Here is a 17,737-nt window from a genome sequence, read left to right on the forward strand (position 1 = left end):
GAGCCATGGGGAACAAAAGAGGGGAGAAACTAAAGTAAACTCTTAAAACCTCTCCAGCTACATCCATAAAAAGCAGGTCTGTCCTTTCTGGGGAGGCAGCCCAGGATCATCAAGTCCACGGCCAGGTGAAAGGCTGAGCAGCATCTTCCACCTCCTCCATCACTCAGCCGCCCGCCTTAGCTCTTTGCTAACTTTGCTCTTCCTGCTTCCAGAAACTGAGGCCACGAATCAAAAATACTGATGCCTGCTGAAAAAACACTGACACCACCAAGCTCTTTATCTGGAGTTATGGTTACCTGGTAGCCACATTTGTTACCTTCGCAGCTTCATCTTGTGCAGCACGGCTGCGCTAACAGTTTGCTAACTGGCAATATTTTATTGGACAGAGGATGATTAAATAGGCCTTTATTTGGGGGGAGTGAGCTGGAAACATTAAAACTCAAGGCTATACTCTTCTTCCTGCAGTAAAAATCCTGCCATATTTTATTCTCCTGAAGCAACTTTTAACTCGCCACACTTTGGAGCTTCAATCATGTCATGTACAGGTGGGAGCAAGACGGAGGAGAAGATTTCACAAGTCACTTTAAAACAGGACGTGTTAGCTTTAAAAGCAAGTAAGAAATGTTGTTGCTAAATAAAACGATTGCAAAAGCACCTGATGTCTGAAGATTACTTTTTATGGATCAATTACCCAGCAACAAAATTCTTAAATCATAGGTGGTGAACTCACAAATTTTTTACTTGCTTTTTACTGGTTAAAACACTGAATTCTGAATCCCACAAGCATATTAATATACTTCTATTTAAACACCCCGTTTGGCTTTCCTGGCGCAACGGGTAAAAATTCCTACCTTTAAAAAGAAAACGAGATTTTGATTCATAAATCCAGCTGCAATGTAATTTCTTTTCTCTTCTTTTTTCTTTTTTTTAAAGTTCATCTTTTGGGCCAAAAAGCTAAAGCATGACTGTTCCCATGGACATACTTCAAAGTCCCAGCAGATATACTCCTCCCTAAACACTGCAACTATTTCAAAATCCTTTTTATAAAAAAGGGAGTAATGTCCACAAGGGATCAAAGGGCATTCTACAGTCTGGCAATCGCCTTAGAAAAATGGCAGTGCTTCCATGAAATATGCCCTAAAATAATTTTGCAGCTTGGTATGTCCTAATTTTGAATTGGATGTTTATCTTGGAAAGGCTTCTATCTAACTTGTCCATAAAACAGCTCCACTTAGCTCTATGAGCCCTGTGAAAATGGAATCCAAAGCTGGCTATTAAGGGGGCCTGGAGATTGCTTCCATATGGCGTAACAGCATGGGAGTGGAGGGCTAAGGCCTACAGCAGGCGCTGCTTGGCTTGAGCTCCCCATCTATCCATGGACACTCATTGCATTACACCATAACATCTGGATTATTGCTTGTAATGTCCCTGGGAAATATCCACTTCCCATCAAAGCCTTTATCTATCTCGCTTGTACTTTGAACATTTTAGTATTTAACATAGTCATGTTTGATGTGATGTACTCGCTGCTTTAGGAGCAAGGATTTTCCCTCCCCCTCCTGCTCCTTCCTCGGAGGAGGAAGAGGTATTTGATGTTAGTTCACAAAAAAAAAATTAAAAAAATAAAAAACAGATGAAGTTTATTATCCACGTTACAATTTCTTTTAAAAACAAAGCATCCAGCTCTCTTCAAAGCTTCCAGGCTGAACACAAAAGACAGTTGTTATCACTCAGTTTTCAAATCAAACTTGGATTCTTTTCTTCTTTTCATCCAGGCCAGTATTTCAGGGAGTCACTAAGCGTTGGGGACCTTCCTACCCCAGCTCTACAGCACACATAACCCCACCCTTGTAGCTGCTGACTTGACAGTTCAAAGGACTCTTGGGAGGTACCCAAACCAGCCTGGATCCCACACAGCCCCTGGAAAAATCAGCACCTGCACTCAATATTACTGAAACACATTGCAATGCACCAACCTTGACCTCCCAAAACAGGTGGCCCCAAGCAAAGAGCCTCGTGCACCCCCTTCTCTGGCTGTGCAGCTGCTCTGGGCTCCTCTCAGAAGAGGGGTGTGCTGGTCTCCAGCTAACAGGACCTGCATGAGATCCAGCATCACTTGAGAGCATCCCACTGCAGAGTGGAGCCAAGATGTTTGCAACTGGTTCAGGGCACAGTGCTGACCTGCAGCAGCTCCACACAGGCTCCACGACTCCCCTCCAGCTCCCCACCCCTCCCAGTCCAGCCCTGCCACTGCCACAGGGCTCTCTCCAAACTGAGCATGGGAAGGCTGCTTGTCTCACACCCCTGCAAGACACAGCACATGAGGAATGCTTTGGATTTCCTGGACATGCCCAGGTCGCCCCCACAGAGTCTGCTCAGCAGGTCTGGCACATTTCCTGTGCCTCGTAGCACCAAAGAGCCCCTCTGTGCTTGCTCTGTGGCCACCTCTCCAGGCTCCCCAGGTATTTGGCAGGCTGTTCCTCTGACCACCCTGATGGAAATCCCAGTGAAACAGGCAGTGTCTCAGATTCCACTCACAGTTTCTGGAAGGAAGCACGTCTGGGGAAAATCAGATGTGTGGTAGACCCACAGACCCAGGCCTTCAATGAGTCAACTTTAGTGCTGCCTAGGGAAGTCTGCACTATGGAAAATGCCTCCCAGGTGACAAGAAAATGATATTGCCTTATTTATTTTAGACTTACCTCCTCTCTGATACCCCACACCTACTCATTTCAAACTGATTTACACAGAGCTAATTGATTCAACTTCACAGCCTCCCTCTGAGTTGGCAAAACTACTGCAGAGCAGAGCACAGAGGACTACAGCCCTTAGTCCAACAGGGTTACATGGGCAAAACAAGCACTGAAAAAAACACTCCAAACACTCTTCCTTGCCACCAGCCAGCCTCCTAACCTGCCTTCACAATGAGACCAGAAAAACCAAAGCCCTGGTCCCAAACTGGCCAGGAAATGAGGACACAACTGCTTAATCAGTGACAATTTTGAAGCGTTTTATCTATTCAGCTCTCCCTTTTGCTGTTACCTCCCAGGCTACTGATGCCTCCACACTTGGGTACTGCAGCTCCTGCCCAGCTGAACCTGAGCCCTTTCCAGCTGGGCTCCCACACTGGATGCCAGGTCCTTCAGGCCTCTCCTGCTATATTTTCCTGTAAGCTCTCTGCTCACACTCTGGCTACATCCCAGACCCAAGCAAAGGTGCCTTGCCGAGGTACAGAAAAGTTGGCTGGAGCTGGGATCAGGCTACAGGGCTGGAAATTAGGAAGCACATGATTTATGATGGAAGCTGGCACACATCCCAAGCACAAGGCATTGGACAAGCTTGCTTATTCCTTCCCCTCATCGTTTCTGAAATCAAGGTAGACTTGAGACCAAAATTTGAGGGTTGTCTCGAGACAAGCTAGAGCTCTGATTTTGGCTGGGCTCTTTGTGCAAATAAGCAGTAACACCATAAAGGTCACCTTTATGAGCAGTTCACTGCTGTAAAATGGATAAAAACTGGAACTAAAGACATCCCTCAAACAGGCCAGCCAGGAAAAAAAAAGAAACAGCAACAAAAAACCCCCAGATAATAAACACTAAAATATCCAGAGATCCTTATTCCTTAGAAGTAACTAGATGCTTTTTAAGTTTAGGAAACCATGTCGACTGGAGATTTTGGGATTGCAACTCATCAAATAAGTAAAGAGTAATCTCTGAAGCAAAAGTATGGCCTGGTCATAGAGCAGGATCCTGCCACAAAAGGACCAGAAGATGGTTCTTCTCCCAACTGCTTAGAAAGGGAGAAAAATTTGCCCAAAAAACATCCCATAGCTCTGCACAGAAAAAGTAAAAATCAGTGTTCACATCGCCACTCTCAAAATCTTGTTCCTGGTTTCAAAATTAATATAAAAGTTTCTCACATCAACTTTCAATTTTTTATCACATTCTGGTTCTGGTTTAAAAAAGAAGAATGAGCAGGTGGGCTTAATTCTGCCTTCACAGAGCCAAATACAGGAGCTGAACAAGAATGACAGAGCTTTGGAGGGGAAAGAACCAGCTCATTGACCCAGCTTCACAAAATCTTTTAGGAGCTCCAGTCTCCCTGATAACTCCATTTGTCCATAATCTCCCTCTATAGGCACCCAGCAAATCCCCTCTGGTGCATCAGGGCTGCTTTCAAATCTGTCTCTTTTCCTGACACACACATACATGCCCCAAGTTCAAACTTGTTTTTGAAGCAATAAAGAGATGCAGAAAAATTGTAAATTTAAATGACACGGCGAGGTGGCCAAGTGTGAAGTGAGCCCATCTCTCCCATCCTTCATTTAAAAGGATGAGACAGGACAACAGAAAGCCTGCTGCAATCCCTGTGAAGAGGTCAGCATCAAAACTGGGCCACGTAATTTGCCATTTGAGAAAACAACAACACACAAATAGGAGGACTCTTCAGACCTCTCCTCATTAGGCAGAGAAACCATTTCTGCAAGAGGCAGTTTCCCCTTGGGAAAGAGGAGAGGGCAGTGGAAAGGCAAGTGAACCAACACGAGATTGGCACCACGACGTGTGACCCCGTGGCGAGCGAGTCCCCGCGCTCCGCGCTGCCCACAGGGGATTGGGGGAGAGAGCCAAACACAACGAGGCAGACAAAAATGAAACCGAACAGCCCACACAGGAGCACACACAAAAAAAAAGATATGAGAGTGAGGGATTTTCCCCTGCCAAGAGATGCTTGAGGAGCCCTTGGGTCCGGTCAGCCTTTCAGCCAATTTATTCAATCAGCTTAAGCTATCAAGGTGGCAATTCCGTCGCTTTTGTTTCAGGACTGAACTGCTGCAGGTCAACCCACCCCAAGAAGACCTGCTTATCTGCCTCCTGGATGTTCAACACTTAAAGGTTATTCAGCTGTACAAATGCTGGAAAGAGCGTGCAGGGCACTCAGGGTGAGACTCAAGCCACCCGGGACAAACAAGGGTAGTGAGCATCAGCATGCTGGGCTCCAGCAGAGAGCTACCAACTCCCTCTGTGCCCCAGAAAGGAAAGCAGAACAGAGGGGAGAGCATGTCAATACACAGACATGAGTGAATATATTAATGCTGCCTAACAGCATCCTCGTCCCTTTGCAATGCCACCCTCCATGAGGAAAAGTAGAAGGCCACACTCTTGAAAACAGCTCCCACGGAGGACAATGCTGTTCTCAGCTCCCATGAAAAATGAGGGATCTGAATGTGCTGCCCATGTCTGGGGAATCTGCCCAAATATGCAATGATTCCCTTCCAGCAGCAGTGAAAAATATACACTGTATAATAATCAAGAGACACCTAAATCATGCAGTTCAACAGCTCTTGCTCCAAAATGATTTAAAAGACCATACTGAGTTGCTGGAATCCTTCCTGCATACTCCCTGTAATGACCATGAGGCTACTGGAGCTGGACTGGAGATCTTGTACTGGCACTGTTTTTGCTGCTGTCTGAAATGCAGCTCTTTCTCCAAAAAGCAAGGGAGCTCAGAGAACACACATGAAGAGAGCACAGTACCCACAACAGCCCACGTGAGCCCTGCTGCCTGTCTGACATGGAGCTGCAACAGGTACCAATGCCATCAACATTTGGGGTAAATTTGGGAAGTCAGCAAGAATCCCGTGATTAATGTGAAAAGACTCATTTAGGACACTGATGTGCCAAATCTTCATTAAGACAACATAAAATGGTCAAATTAGAGGATAATCAGATTTCTTTCATGTAGGCAATACAGATTAAAAAACAGCTGTGAAAGTTATATTCATTTTGTCCATCCTTAAAATAAGTCATTTTCCCTGTATTTATAGAAGAGGAAAAGCTAAATATTACAATAAGGGTCAGCTGCAGTTCAGCACATTAAAAAAAAAAAATCCCAGGAAACTATTTCAAATAGAAAACTTTTATTTGCCTAAACCTGGAGAGAGGAAATTTAGATGTTGCTCAAATGGAAAGTATACTGTGTTTTCCTCCTGCAACACCCAACCAGAGTCAGCTCAGGAGCCAAAAACCAGACAAGCTTGTGTATCCATTACAGAGCTCTCTCCATTTCCCCTGCACTCCTTATTCCTGTATCTTTATCTCGTCCAGCAGCATTGTTTTCTACCCCATCATACTCTCTGGCTATTCTTCCATAACCTCTTGTGCCTTCCCTAGACACCTATATTCCCCATGCACACAATTTTTCTTCCCAGCCTTTATGTTCTGCCACAAACTGCTAGTACTGCTTCCACAGAGCAGAGTTTCCTAACTAAAGATGGTTATTGATGTACAGTACTAGTGTTTTAGTGCAGTAGCAGAATCAATAAAGCAGGAAATACTGCTTTGTCAGATTTTTTCCAGCGCATGCTGGGAAATATTTTTTACTGCCTTTGGATGGTCACAGAGGTTTTCTTTAGAGATCACACTGGAGCATGAACTGTGTCTTCCCTAGGAAGAGCTGAAGCTCTCCTACCCTCTAGTGACTGGAACAGAACAGAGCACAGGGTTGAAGATTTTTTCCTTTTAAACAATACTTTCAGTCTCCTAAATCAGCACCACGCTTCAGCATCTCTTAATTTTATTTTGAAAGGTGGTAAGGCACAAGACAGTCTTGAGACCTGAAAGACTGACAGCTAAAGATCCAGAAACACATATGTAAAAAAATTATGCAAAACGCAATGAGATATTATGTAAAAGCAAAAAGAAAAACCAAACAAAAAATCCCTAAACAAATTGAAAAAAAAACACCCCAAAGCTTCCAGTAATAGCAACCAAAACAGGATTTTGACTATTCTGAAGAAAAAGAACCTGAGTTTAAAAACCCAACTCCCTTTCCCAGGTCCCAAAGCCAACCAGCATCCAGAGACAGCTGTATGAGAAAGATGGGGATCAAGCAATGCTGACCAAGCCAGGGCACAGTAATTTCCAGAGTTTTAGTTAAAAACTGAAGTGATAAGCTCTTCAGTTATTCCATCACTGTCTATCATGTGGCATTCAGGCATTCCTGGCAGCTCTCTGCTCCAAGCACTGCAAAATCCCTGCAATCAGAGCTCCAAAGGCTGTACTTTGCACTTCTTCTATTGACAAAAACATTCTTGCTGGCACAATACCTGAGATGGTTGGCTCCTCTACACAGCACACCACAGTTGTAATGAATAAAACAAGAGGAGGTTAATGATTCAATTTATTTAGGCACAAACCGATAGTTACAGAGGGAAAATATCATGAGAGCACACTCATCTTAAGAGCCAAATTCTGCTTTTCAGAGACTGAGACTGTACAGCTCTCAAGCTGGGTACTGGGGCTTGCAGTGTCTGTATCATTGTTATTTACTCAATAGCAAATTAAAGCTTTACAGAACACATAAAAAGCCGCAGTCTGCTTCCTGAACAAGTTAAAATCTAATGCAAAAATGATACAGGAATATAAAAGTAATGGAAGCCTGCAGGGATCCTACAGGAGACCAAGGGAAGCAAGCTACACGGACATGTGGCAACACACAAATCTTGGAAATCCTGTTACAATGGAGGTAATGAAAACTCCCTGCTCAGCCTCCATCCCAAGAACAAAAGGAATTTCAAAACCCACAGGGGCAACTAGAAGAAATACTGCCTCACAAAATTCCACCCATGGTGAGAGGCAGCCCCAAAGACAGACGGGGATCCAGGAGAGCCTCGTTCAACTCCTGCACCAACCACCATCTGTGCCTTCTGAAACAACTCAAACCCTCCACAGCTCCTCTCATGTTGGTTGAATTTACACCCCTTTCTTTTGTACAGGAAGTTTTTCTCTCTTTCTACAGCTCTTTGTGAATTGGGTCTTACGTTCACTTGCCACTAGATACTACCACGGCACGTACAATTAGAAAACAACAGCAGTTTCCCATCACGATGAATAGAAAAATCAAGAAAGCAAAGGTTACAACAGCCATCACATTGTGACAGGTTGCCTCTACACTTCTAAGTTTTCTTTGTTTAGACTGTTTCAGAGGAGGGCACAGATTTTGGGAGGGGACCTTCATTTTCTTTAAGTAAAAAAAAAAAAAAAGTATTACCTTGGATGAAGTTCTTTTCTTTCGACTTGACCATCTCTGTTCATGAGTCCCCATTATTGTACCAAAGACATTCCAGGGAAAGGAAACAGGTAAGAAGTAAAATGGGGAAAGTGTTTAGTAAAATAATTCAAACAGAAGCTTGTCAAATGAGTTAGAAAATCCTATTACAAAATAGAGGGCTAAATCTACAACTACATCTCCATCTACTTTCCCTGCTTCATGGAACATAACAATCAACAAACTCAAAATACCTGCATTGCACCAAAAAAAAAAGAGGCAATAAAAAAAAAGTAATTGAGAATAAAAAGTGGAGGGACCCAGAGCCATTAGTAAGAAACATGGCTTATACTTTTGGTGCCATCTGGTTCTACAGTAAGCTAATTTAAAAAGGGGGAAAAAAATCATCTTGCTGTTAAGTGCTAATGTGGACAGAGCTATTTCACTGTTCTGACTCCTTTGGAAATGGCTGAGCAATCTGCATTTGAAATATGAGGGCTTAAAACATTGTCTTTTAAAAAAATTACAGTGTGCACCAGCTCTTCTATCATCTACACTCTGAATGTTAACTAAGCACCCAAGAGTACCAAAAGCTGCTATTTAAACCAATAAGCTTTGTTTCACTGGCTAGGTCCACTTTAGCCAAGGCCTTAATAAAAATCCTAGAATTCCTGAGGTTCTCCTGACTAAACTGACTTTTTTGCTAAAGTAACTTTACATTTTTGCTTCACCCCTTCCTGCAATTCAGTAACACATGCCAACAATGCTGATTGTACAAGTGAGAGGGGAGTTCACATTCCAGATAAAACCCATCTCATATTATAGACATATAAATACACCATTATTTTAAATGTTGTGATTAAGCTTTCAAATAATCACACAGTGAGGTAAAATTAACTCTATCATTACCTTGCTATTAATTAAGGCTTCACAATTCTCAAAAAGGCATCTATTTGAAAAATAATAACGAACAGCAGATATTCCACATTAGCTTCTTCTCATTTTGCTTTCCAGCCCCTTGAAACATTTATGTTTCTATAAATAATCCCATTCAGGCTGGAATTCCATACCTATAATTCACTAAAGTGCTGTAAACAGCAAGTTCCATACCCAGCTTTGCAGAAAACTTGTAGAAATATTTTCTCTTAATATGTATTACACATATTTAAAACTAGGTCTGGTTTTTAAGACAGTCCAAGTAGCTGCCTGATCTTGGGCATTCTCCACCCCTTGCTGCTCAGGAGCAGGATTAGTTCACCAATATTTGTGTGCTGTACACACTGTATAAAACACTAGGAGAAAACTTTAAAAATAGATGCAAAAAATTTAAAAAACTATCAGCTTGAAATTAAAAAAACTATCAGCTTCAGTTATGGTGTTCCCAGTCTCTGACCAGCTTCTCTGCATTTCTGACATCACTTATCACCACAAATCACCACATTTCTGCATCAGGAGCCAAGTTCAATTAACTCAGTGAAGAAACTGACAGTGGGAAAATCAGGGTTTTACAAGCAACCTCCTCCTCTCAGCCTGGTGCTCCTCCACACGACTGGGGCAGTTTAAGTCTTAAAATTCATGCTCAATTTTTAGCTTTCACATGGATAAGTTTTTTTCATTGTTGTTAAAAAAAAAAAAAGGAAATATAACAATATAACAGCTTTTCTTCAGCCTGTCCATTGCAGTGCTGGGCACATACCCAGAGCACAGAGAGCACTGCCACAGTGCACATCACAGTGACAAGACAGAAGCACCCAGCTACAAATGTCTACACAACTTTAACCCAGCTAAATACAAGGATTTTTTTTTAAGTTATGCTCTATCTCGATTTCAATATTGAGTCTCAGAGGATGAAAATAAAGGTGGCATTTCCCAGTAAATCAGATTATGCCAGCTCTTCTTTTCTCCCCCCTACAAATTCCAGCTATAAATTTGATTTCCTAAGCCACTTACATTTCTCTTGAAGTCTCCTTGCTTGACTGCTAGACTCAAGTTTAATACAATCACTCCCATGTCATCTTCTAAACTGTTGGGATCTTCCAGTTTTAAAACCTGTTCAGTAGTTCTACAAGGCAACAACAAAAAAAAGAAAAACAAAGAAGTTGTGCATTTATTGACTCCAGTTAACTCGAGTTGATTATTAAAGGTCAGGCTGAGCTGTGCAAATTTCAGCTTCTTGTCTGAAATTCCCAATATTGAGTTTAAATGTTAAAATGGGAAATCTGGAGAGTTCTTTCTTGGTTCTGACAAAACACCCCTCTTTTAATAATGCAGCACAGTGTTCCTATAGCACTACTCACTACTCATAACTCTCCATATGCAGGTACACACTGAATTAAGTTACTACTACCTCCACTACACAGAAGAGTGACAGGGAAACTCATCCAAGTGAATCTTCTAATATGACTGGTTTGTATTTGACTCCAGAGATATTTACTCTGCCTGCTTTTAATCCCCCTCCATGACTCTGTTCCCTTGCTGAAAACCGGAATGCTGGTATTTACCTGGTGGCACTATCTCATGGACAAATTAACATTTCTAGAAATTCAGATACAACAGCCACGGGAGCTACAACACCCCCTGCACAGGAAAAACTCATTCCCCCCAAAAAAAGTCATCGCACAGCAAGGGAGTATAAAAGAAACAACTAAAACTTGAATTCTTGGCTTCCAGCTCCACACTGAGCCCAAGCAGCAGCAGCAGCAGCAGACAAAAGGCACAGGGCTTGCCTCGGCACTAAATCAGGGCCAGATGCAGCTGCTGCAGGCAGGGATGGATGAGGGGGAGGCTGGAAAAGGGGCGCTGGCAGCTGGGAAAAACCTCCTCAGCCCCAGAGAAAGGCACCCCGTGAGGCTGAGGACAGGTCCCAAATCTTCTCCCCCTCTTCCTTCTTCCACCTCCACAAATTGTCCTGGTGCAGCTCTCCCTAAACAGTGCTGCACACAGAAATTCTTCGTGCCAGAACTGGGCTCTGTCCAGGTTGGATTTGAATCCAGTGCATAACGCGGGATAAAAACATGTGCAGAAGATTTCTCTCAAGTGATTTCTCTTGAAATCCCCACTATTCTATCAACATAAGTTTTCACAAATAGAAAAATTTCAAGCCAGAAAAAAAGCATTTCACCACTTCCCTCTGTTTCTCAATTAAGCTCCATTAATAACCTTTAATTAAATGAACTGTTACCTATTGAGTTCAAGTTCAGTGAGTGCCACAGATGCCGAACCCATGAAGTCTGAAGAGGTTAAATCACGATCGTACACCTGGTGGCAAAATAAGACAAATATTTCCAATTTTCACATCATAAGCCAGTTTTATCCCAGGCGATGAAAGAACAGATATTTTAAGCCCTTTCAGTTCAATTTTGTATTTGAAAGATCAAAGCTTAGATATAATTCAGGGATCACTTTCCATCTCCCCGCTTTAATTTGTATTTTTAGCTAAATATTTAACCAGCATTTTGAAAGTATCTTCTTAATATTATGTAAACAGAGACATGTGTGCTGCTATGGATTGTGCCTGCTCCTTTATACTCCACACGACAGCATAATGAAACGCTGCACAAAAATCAGGTACTTGTGCTTACAGATGTTTTAGCAATTAGTGCTCACAACTGGTAGCTTGTGGTTCTGGTAACTGCAACGTTACTCATAACCAGAAAAGGCTTTGCTACTTGTCACGGCTGCATCCCAGGTAATAATTCTGTGCAGCCCAGCCAAATTGCACTCCTAAAACGTGCTTCTGAAACTGCCCTTGGTTTCCCTGAGTTTGCACAAGCACAGGGGAAAAGAGGGAGGGAGAGAGAGAGAGAGCAGAATTCAGCTCCACGGCTTTAAACAGATCCAGTCAAGGAGTTTTATTTCAAACTTGGGTTTTTGCAGATGGAAAGCAAAACATACAAGTAAAATCTGGGAAAGACATATGTGCATTTTAATTTGAAATTGCTGAAGCTCTTAAACCGGATTGTGTTTTATGCCGTGCCGCTACAGCGAATAAAAATCAATATGTTTCTAAAGTTGAAAATAATTGCTTAAAAAAATATTGGGCAGTCTTTCAAAAATCTGAGACCAAAACTTACCTTGATCCAGAGGTTTTGATCGAGGGTCTGTATGGGCAGCACAACAGTTTCATCCCAAACTGGGTTGAGGTTCTTGTAGACTACCTTACTTTTGTAAAGAGTTTTGCCATTCAGTTTAAACTTCACGTACGGGTCACTCGTACCTGTGATAGTTAATTAAAAAATAGATTAGCTTCAGCGCTGTATGCAACTCCACAACCTTAAATTATATTTTCATAAAATAATTAAAAAACAGTTAATTGTAATTACAGATACATGTATATATTTAATTACCTATATAAAAATTGCTCATTCATACAGGAAACCTACAGACAGAACCAGAAAGTTGCCTGAAAGCAGGCAACAAAAAAATCTTCTTTGTTTGCTTGATCTCTGTTGTTTTATTCTTAAGAATATTAATTGTTGTTTAACAACTCTGTTAAAATTTTAATTTGGTAAAAGAGCAAACAGAAGCAGCACTGAAGCACTATTTACAGGCCAACTAATGACACAGCAGAAGAGAGAAAATGTGATCCTGTGACTAGGAATATATTCAAAGGACCCAAACTCCAAAGCATCGTAACTGGGATAGGAGCTCCAAGGAAACCAGTAACAATAGCTAAAATACCCGTCAGGATTTCATCACTGGTGTCACTTTGCCAATTTACTTAAAACCCAATTTGAGGTTTCAGTGAAAAAAACCAGCAATGTTATTCATCAGCTCAGGATAAAAAGCACACAGAGAACAGACTCTGTAAAAACAAGCACTGTCCAGGTAACACGTTTTTTAATCCAAGTGGCACAATTTGCCAGGGCAATAATGTCCCCTGTTTTTATGGAGCAGATGTCCATGGACAGAGCGTGAGGCTCGTGCCACTCGGCAGCAATAGACAGACTTGCATCTGTCAAAGGAAAACAGAAGAGGGAATCAACTTTTTATTATTGTTATTAAACTGGTGGCATCTGCACCAACACCAACCACTGTGCAGGACACCGGGTAAGAGGGGGAACAAGGCACAGGGAGGATTTAACTAGAGGATGGTTGATTTAGTTATTCCTACAGACTTTGCAAAAAAAATCTTCACAGGCTGCAAATAAAGGGGAAAATCAAACTGAGATGTAGCAGCATCTACAATTAACTGAGCCTAGATGCCATTCATCTGTCATATCCAGTATTTTCTGTATTGTACGTGATAGTTGGAATTCAACTTCCCTCCTCAATTTTATTAGAAGAGTAACAGCTAAGGTGGTGGTCCCGGCTGGCCCCAGCCTGCAGCGAGGGCTGCTGGAGGAAAAGACTGATTTCTACAGCAGACTTCAGAGTCAGAAATAATCTGAACCTGTCCTCCCTGGTTCCCACTGGCCTGACAAACACATGGCAGTCCAGGATAACCCAGCCTAAGAGCAATACTCAGTCTTGCCAATGATTTGGTGCCCCTGCGAGGATGTGAAAAATCCATATTTAAATATCCAAAGCTCTCATCAGTGTTACATGAAGACAGACTTGAACACAAGAAAAAACAATTATGTGTAAGCATCTATTTGGAATTATGCAGCACTGTAAAGAACTGTGCTCTAGGAAGACAGACATATTTCTAAGAATTAGAGGAAGTTTTTATTCTGCTTTAATTTCAAAAGGGAAGAGTTGTACAACCTGGTGCATAAAGTGTGTTTCACTCCCAGAAGGAAAATATCAGTTGGCTTTCAAATACTGTCCACAGCTGATCCTTTTTCTGAATAATAATTGTTGGAAAAAAAAAAATCACTTTTTTTTTTTTTGGTTAAAAAAAAAGCTACAGACTTCTGAAATAGAATTTTCTTTTTCTTCTCCTCTAAGAGAGACTAATAATAAGGGCCTGATGGAAAGCCAGGAAAGTCAGAGGGCAGCTTCTCATTGTTCCCAGTGGGTTAGGACTAGACCTTTCCCTAAAAATTTCTCAGAACGATGATTATACTCTTATACAAAGCATCGAGCTTAAAACCAGCACAATGTCCAGGAGTGGGAACACACAGATAGATCACAGCCCCACAGCGTGGGGAGGGGGGCAGCAGACCTCAGAAGATACAGAATTAAAAAATAACAGCACTGAGCTCTTTGGTGTCACTTCAAAAAGGTTTTAAAAGGCAAAAAAAAAAGGCAAAAAATCCCCTGACTTTTATTTACAGGGCAAGCTGGACAAAGCTGCATAATTAAAAGTAAGAATAATAATAATGTCCACAACCTATTCTGTGCATGAAATAGCAACTGGCCAAGACAAGGAAAGCAACTGATGAAATGAAAGCACGAAGAGACGATGGAGGCAGGTGGTTTATGGCCATAACTCATCTGCTTTTGGCACAGAAAACCCATGAAAAAGGACAAAACCTGAAAAGAGAGAGAGAAAAATAGGAGATAAAGAATAAAAGCAAACAGCCAGCAAGTTCAATACCAACAAGCAGAAAACTCCAAGCCCTTTCTCTGAGGATGGGAAGCAAGAAGACTATAGCTAAGTAAGCCTCCCAATTGCATTATTGCTCTGAAAAGCTTTCCAGGTTGTTATACAGCAAAGGAAAATAAAAGGTGGGGGGGAGAGAAGGGCTGCCCAGCACTGCTCATGCAAGCCAGGCTTTAGCAATCATTCTCACGTGTTTATTTTTAATAAACTCTTCCTTTATATTTACATATAGAAACACACATATATTAAAGGTAATTTATGTAAAAGGAATATATATATATATAAAAAATGAATATATATAAAAGGAAAATATATTTTGTTTACGTAAAAATACATATTGTACATTAAAAAAAAAAAAGTGAGGGAGGTGGAAGCTATAATAAAAAGAGGCCTTTAATTAAATAAGATTGCCACTCTGGGATCAGGCCTTCATGCTTGTCAGCTTACTCTCAAAATAAACATCTCAAAGCGGGGCCTCAGTGGTGTCACTTACTCCAGCAAGGCAGCCTGGGTAATCCCTCGCTATCTTGACAGCTCCATAATGTTCCAGCGGCTTCACGGGTGAGCGGCGGCACCCACGCCGCGGAAAATATTAATGCGGAGAATTAACGGCCAGAGAGAGGGGGACGGCGGCTTACAAAAGCCAAACAAGGCAAAGGTGTCAAGTTAGCACCGGTGTTAATTGTGAGGGAAAATAATTGTGGTGGGGAGCCCTGTGGTGCTCGCCTGTCGGGCTGTCACGGGGGTGACATCTCAACTAGGCGGGCGAGGGACGGGACGGCGCGGCTGCTGCGGCCTACAAACGGCCACCAGCAGCTGGATTGTCACCTGGGTGGGGGGACACAGAGCACCTGGAGGGTGGTGGTGGTCACTGGGGTGAAGCTGGTGGAGAAATGTCAGGGGTGGATGTGGCAGCACGGGACCAACCAGTGGCAGGCTCTGAGGGCGAAGCAGCACGGGAGCATGGCTGCTGTGTCCTACAAATGACGGGATGGCAGCTTTATGCCACCCAGCAGCTGGATTGTCACCTGGGTGGGGGGACACAGAGCACCTGGGCAGTGGTGGTGGTGGTCACTGGGGTGGAACTGGGTGGCTGGTTGGATGCCAGGATGGATGTGGCAGCACGGTCCCCAGGGCCTACACCTGGTGGGTCCCAAGCGGCACCAGAGCGCAGCTGCCACATCCTACAAATGGCAGAATGGCAGCTCTGTGCCACCCAGCAGCTGGATTGTCACCTGGGTGAGGGGGACACAGCGGACCTGGAGGTTGGTGGTGGTCACTGGGGTGAAGCTGGTGGAGAAATGTCAGGGGTGGATGTGGCAGCACGGCCCCCAGGGCCTGCCCCAGGTCAGTCCCAAGATGCTGACGTACGTCTCTGCTCACTGTCTGGTTCTGGTTTCCTTTAAGACACCCCAGATTGCATCCAGGTGACCAAAATATTTGACAGGGAATGAGAAATAAGCCACGTGGGCAAGCCTCTCCTGATGGGATGAACAGCACAGACTGCAAATTACTGACTGCATTTGAATTCAGGGCTTGAAGCCTTCTGGATTCAAGCTCAGAAAGATGTCTGGGTCTATTAAAAGCTATTTATAAGAGACAATCTACAATCTAGGCAGAAAAACATAACTTTTTTTGAAAAGAGCCTGGTGATGTTAGAGATGAACCAGTCTAAAAAAAGGGGTTTTTGTTTATAATCTTCTTTTAACTGTGACAGAAATGGATAATTTACTGAAAAAGCCAGACCAATTAAAAAAAAAAAAAAAGCATTTTAGCATCCATTTCCTAGTGAAGGCAACTGAATCAACAACTTTTAAGCACGTGCATGCAGGCTCTTCTGAAAGCAAGGTCTCACTCACATCAGCTGTAGCAGTATCAACAGGGGAATGGATTATTGTTAATGCCAGTGGAGAATTTTGCCCCCAAAAAATATCTCCATGGTGGGAAAAGTAAGGTTCTTTGAGGTGAATTTGTATATTGTACAGTGAAACAAGTAGGTTCTCACACAATAAAATATATGGACAAAATACATATAAAAATCCATGATAATCTACTTCTCAGCCTAAAGCAAACCAAATAAAGGGTGAAAAGGAAAGCTGACCTCTTTAAAAAAAAAAAAAAAAATCATTCATCATCTAGGCCTCTTCCCCCATGAGAGAAAAAACACTCATCTCGACAGTGATGCTCCCTGGAATTCCTTTGCATAATACAAATATAATTTCTATTTTCTTTTTTCTTCCACTAATACTAAGAAGCAATGAGTGCAGGCAGACCAGACATCACCTAAAACCTGAGAAATTTTCAGTGAGCAAAAAGTTGTTGGGACAGAGCAGCAGGAGAGGGTTTAGTAGCCCAAGAAACTAAACTGTTAAAGGTGTTTTTAAATGGATACTGCTGCCCTCTAGCAGCTACCGAGAGTTGCATCACATCCACTGCTTCAAAACGAGGGGAAAAAAAAAACCCCACAAACCCAGAAGACCCAATATAATTTCAAGCCACACACTGTTTTATGAGAGCAAACTTACTGGAAATGTAGCATATGAAACAAGTCTCGTTCCATAAATAAATAAATAAAAATGACCACCAAATTGCCTTAAAATCTTGAAAAAATCAAAGAGCAGTGTGAAATATAACCTAGACCATCTTAAGTTTTGGTTAAAAAACTAAATTTTAATCTGAAGAAGGAAATTAAGGATTTATTTTATAGGCATGTAAAGAATAAATATCTGAAAATCTTCCTAGAAATAGAATTACTGGAGTTATTTACGACAAGGAGTAAAAGACATTCTAAAATAGAACACACATTTTTCTTTTTAAGTGGAAAACCACTACATCCTTGCAGAGAAACAGCCAAGATCAAGGCTTAAAGGGGAAATCAGAAAAAAAAAGTATTCTGCTGGCAGGAAATTCAGGTGATTTTGGACAGTTTTGTCCCCAGCTAGTTTTACATGGCCAGATGGAAATGAAACATTGCTTGGAAACAAGCAGTCCCAATAGTTTCCTAGGGAAAATAAAACCAACCAGAAAAAGAAAAACACACACAAACCTAAAAAAAAAAAAACCACCACAAAAAAAACCCAATAAACCAAAAAGACCAGAGAAGTGTGAAGAAAGTGTGTAAACAGTTTCAGGGAAGGTGAAGGAGGGGAAAAATTGCCTGAACTTAATAGAATGAAAGATGCAGATATAGGACTTTCTAGTCAA

General features: G+C 42.1%; 1 protein-coding gene across 3 annotated transcripts in view; it reads right to left on the reverse strand.

Annotated features, from left to right (window-relative positions):
- The window catches only part of MCTP2 (multiple C2 and transmembrane domain containing 2), a 125,070-nt gene that overhangs the window by 72,286 nt on the left and 35,047 nt on the right, over window positions 1-17,737 (reverse strand). For 2 of the 3 annotated variants that reach the window (XM_077185422.1, XM_054641957.2), the window contains 4 exons: window positions 12,120-12,262; window positions 11,228-11,304; window positions 9,997-10,108; window positions 8,050-8,085 (listed from right to left, as the gene is read on the reverse strand). In XM_077185422.1, coding sequence (XP_077041537.1) covers window positions 8,050-8,085; window positions 9,997-10,108; window positions 11,228-11,304; window positions 12,120-12,262 — 368 coding nt within the window. Of the gene's footprint in view, window positions 1-8,049; window positions 8,086-9,996; window positions 10,109-11,227; window positions 11,305-12,119; window positions 12,263-12,392; window positions 12,568-17,737 lie in introns of those variants that run through there. The other variant, XM_077185423.1, reaches the window with a different exon arrangement.

This window comes from Agelaius phoeniceus, chromosome 13 (assembly GCF_051311805.1).
Source record: "Agelaius phoeniceus isolate bAgePho1 chromosome 13, bAgePho1.hap1, whole genome shotgun sequence".
In the NCBI taxonomy this organism is placed as follows: domain Eukaryota; kingdom Metazoa; phylum Chordata; class Aves; order Passeriformes; family Icteridae; genus Agelaius; species Agelaius phoeniceus.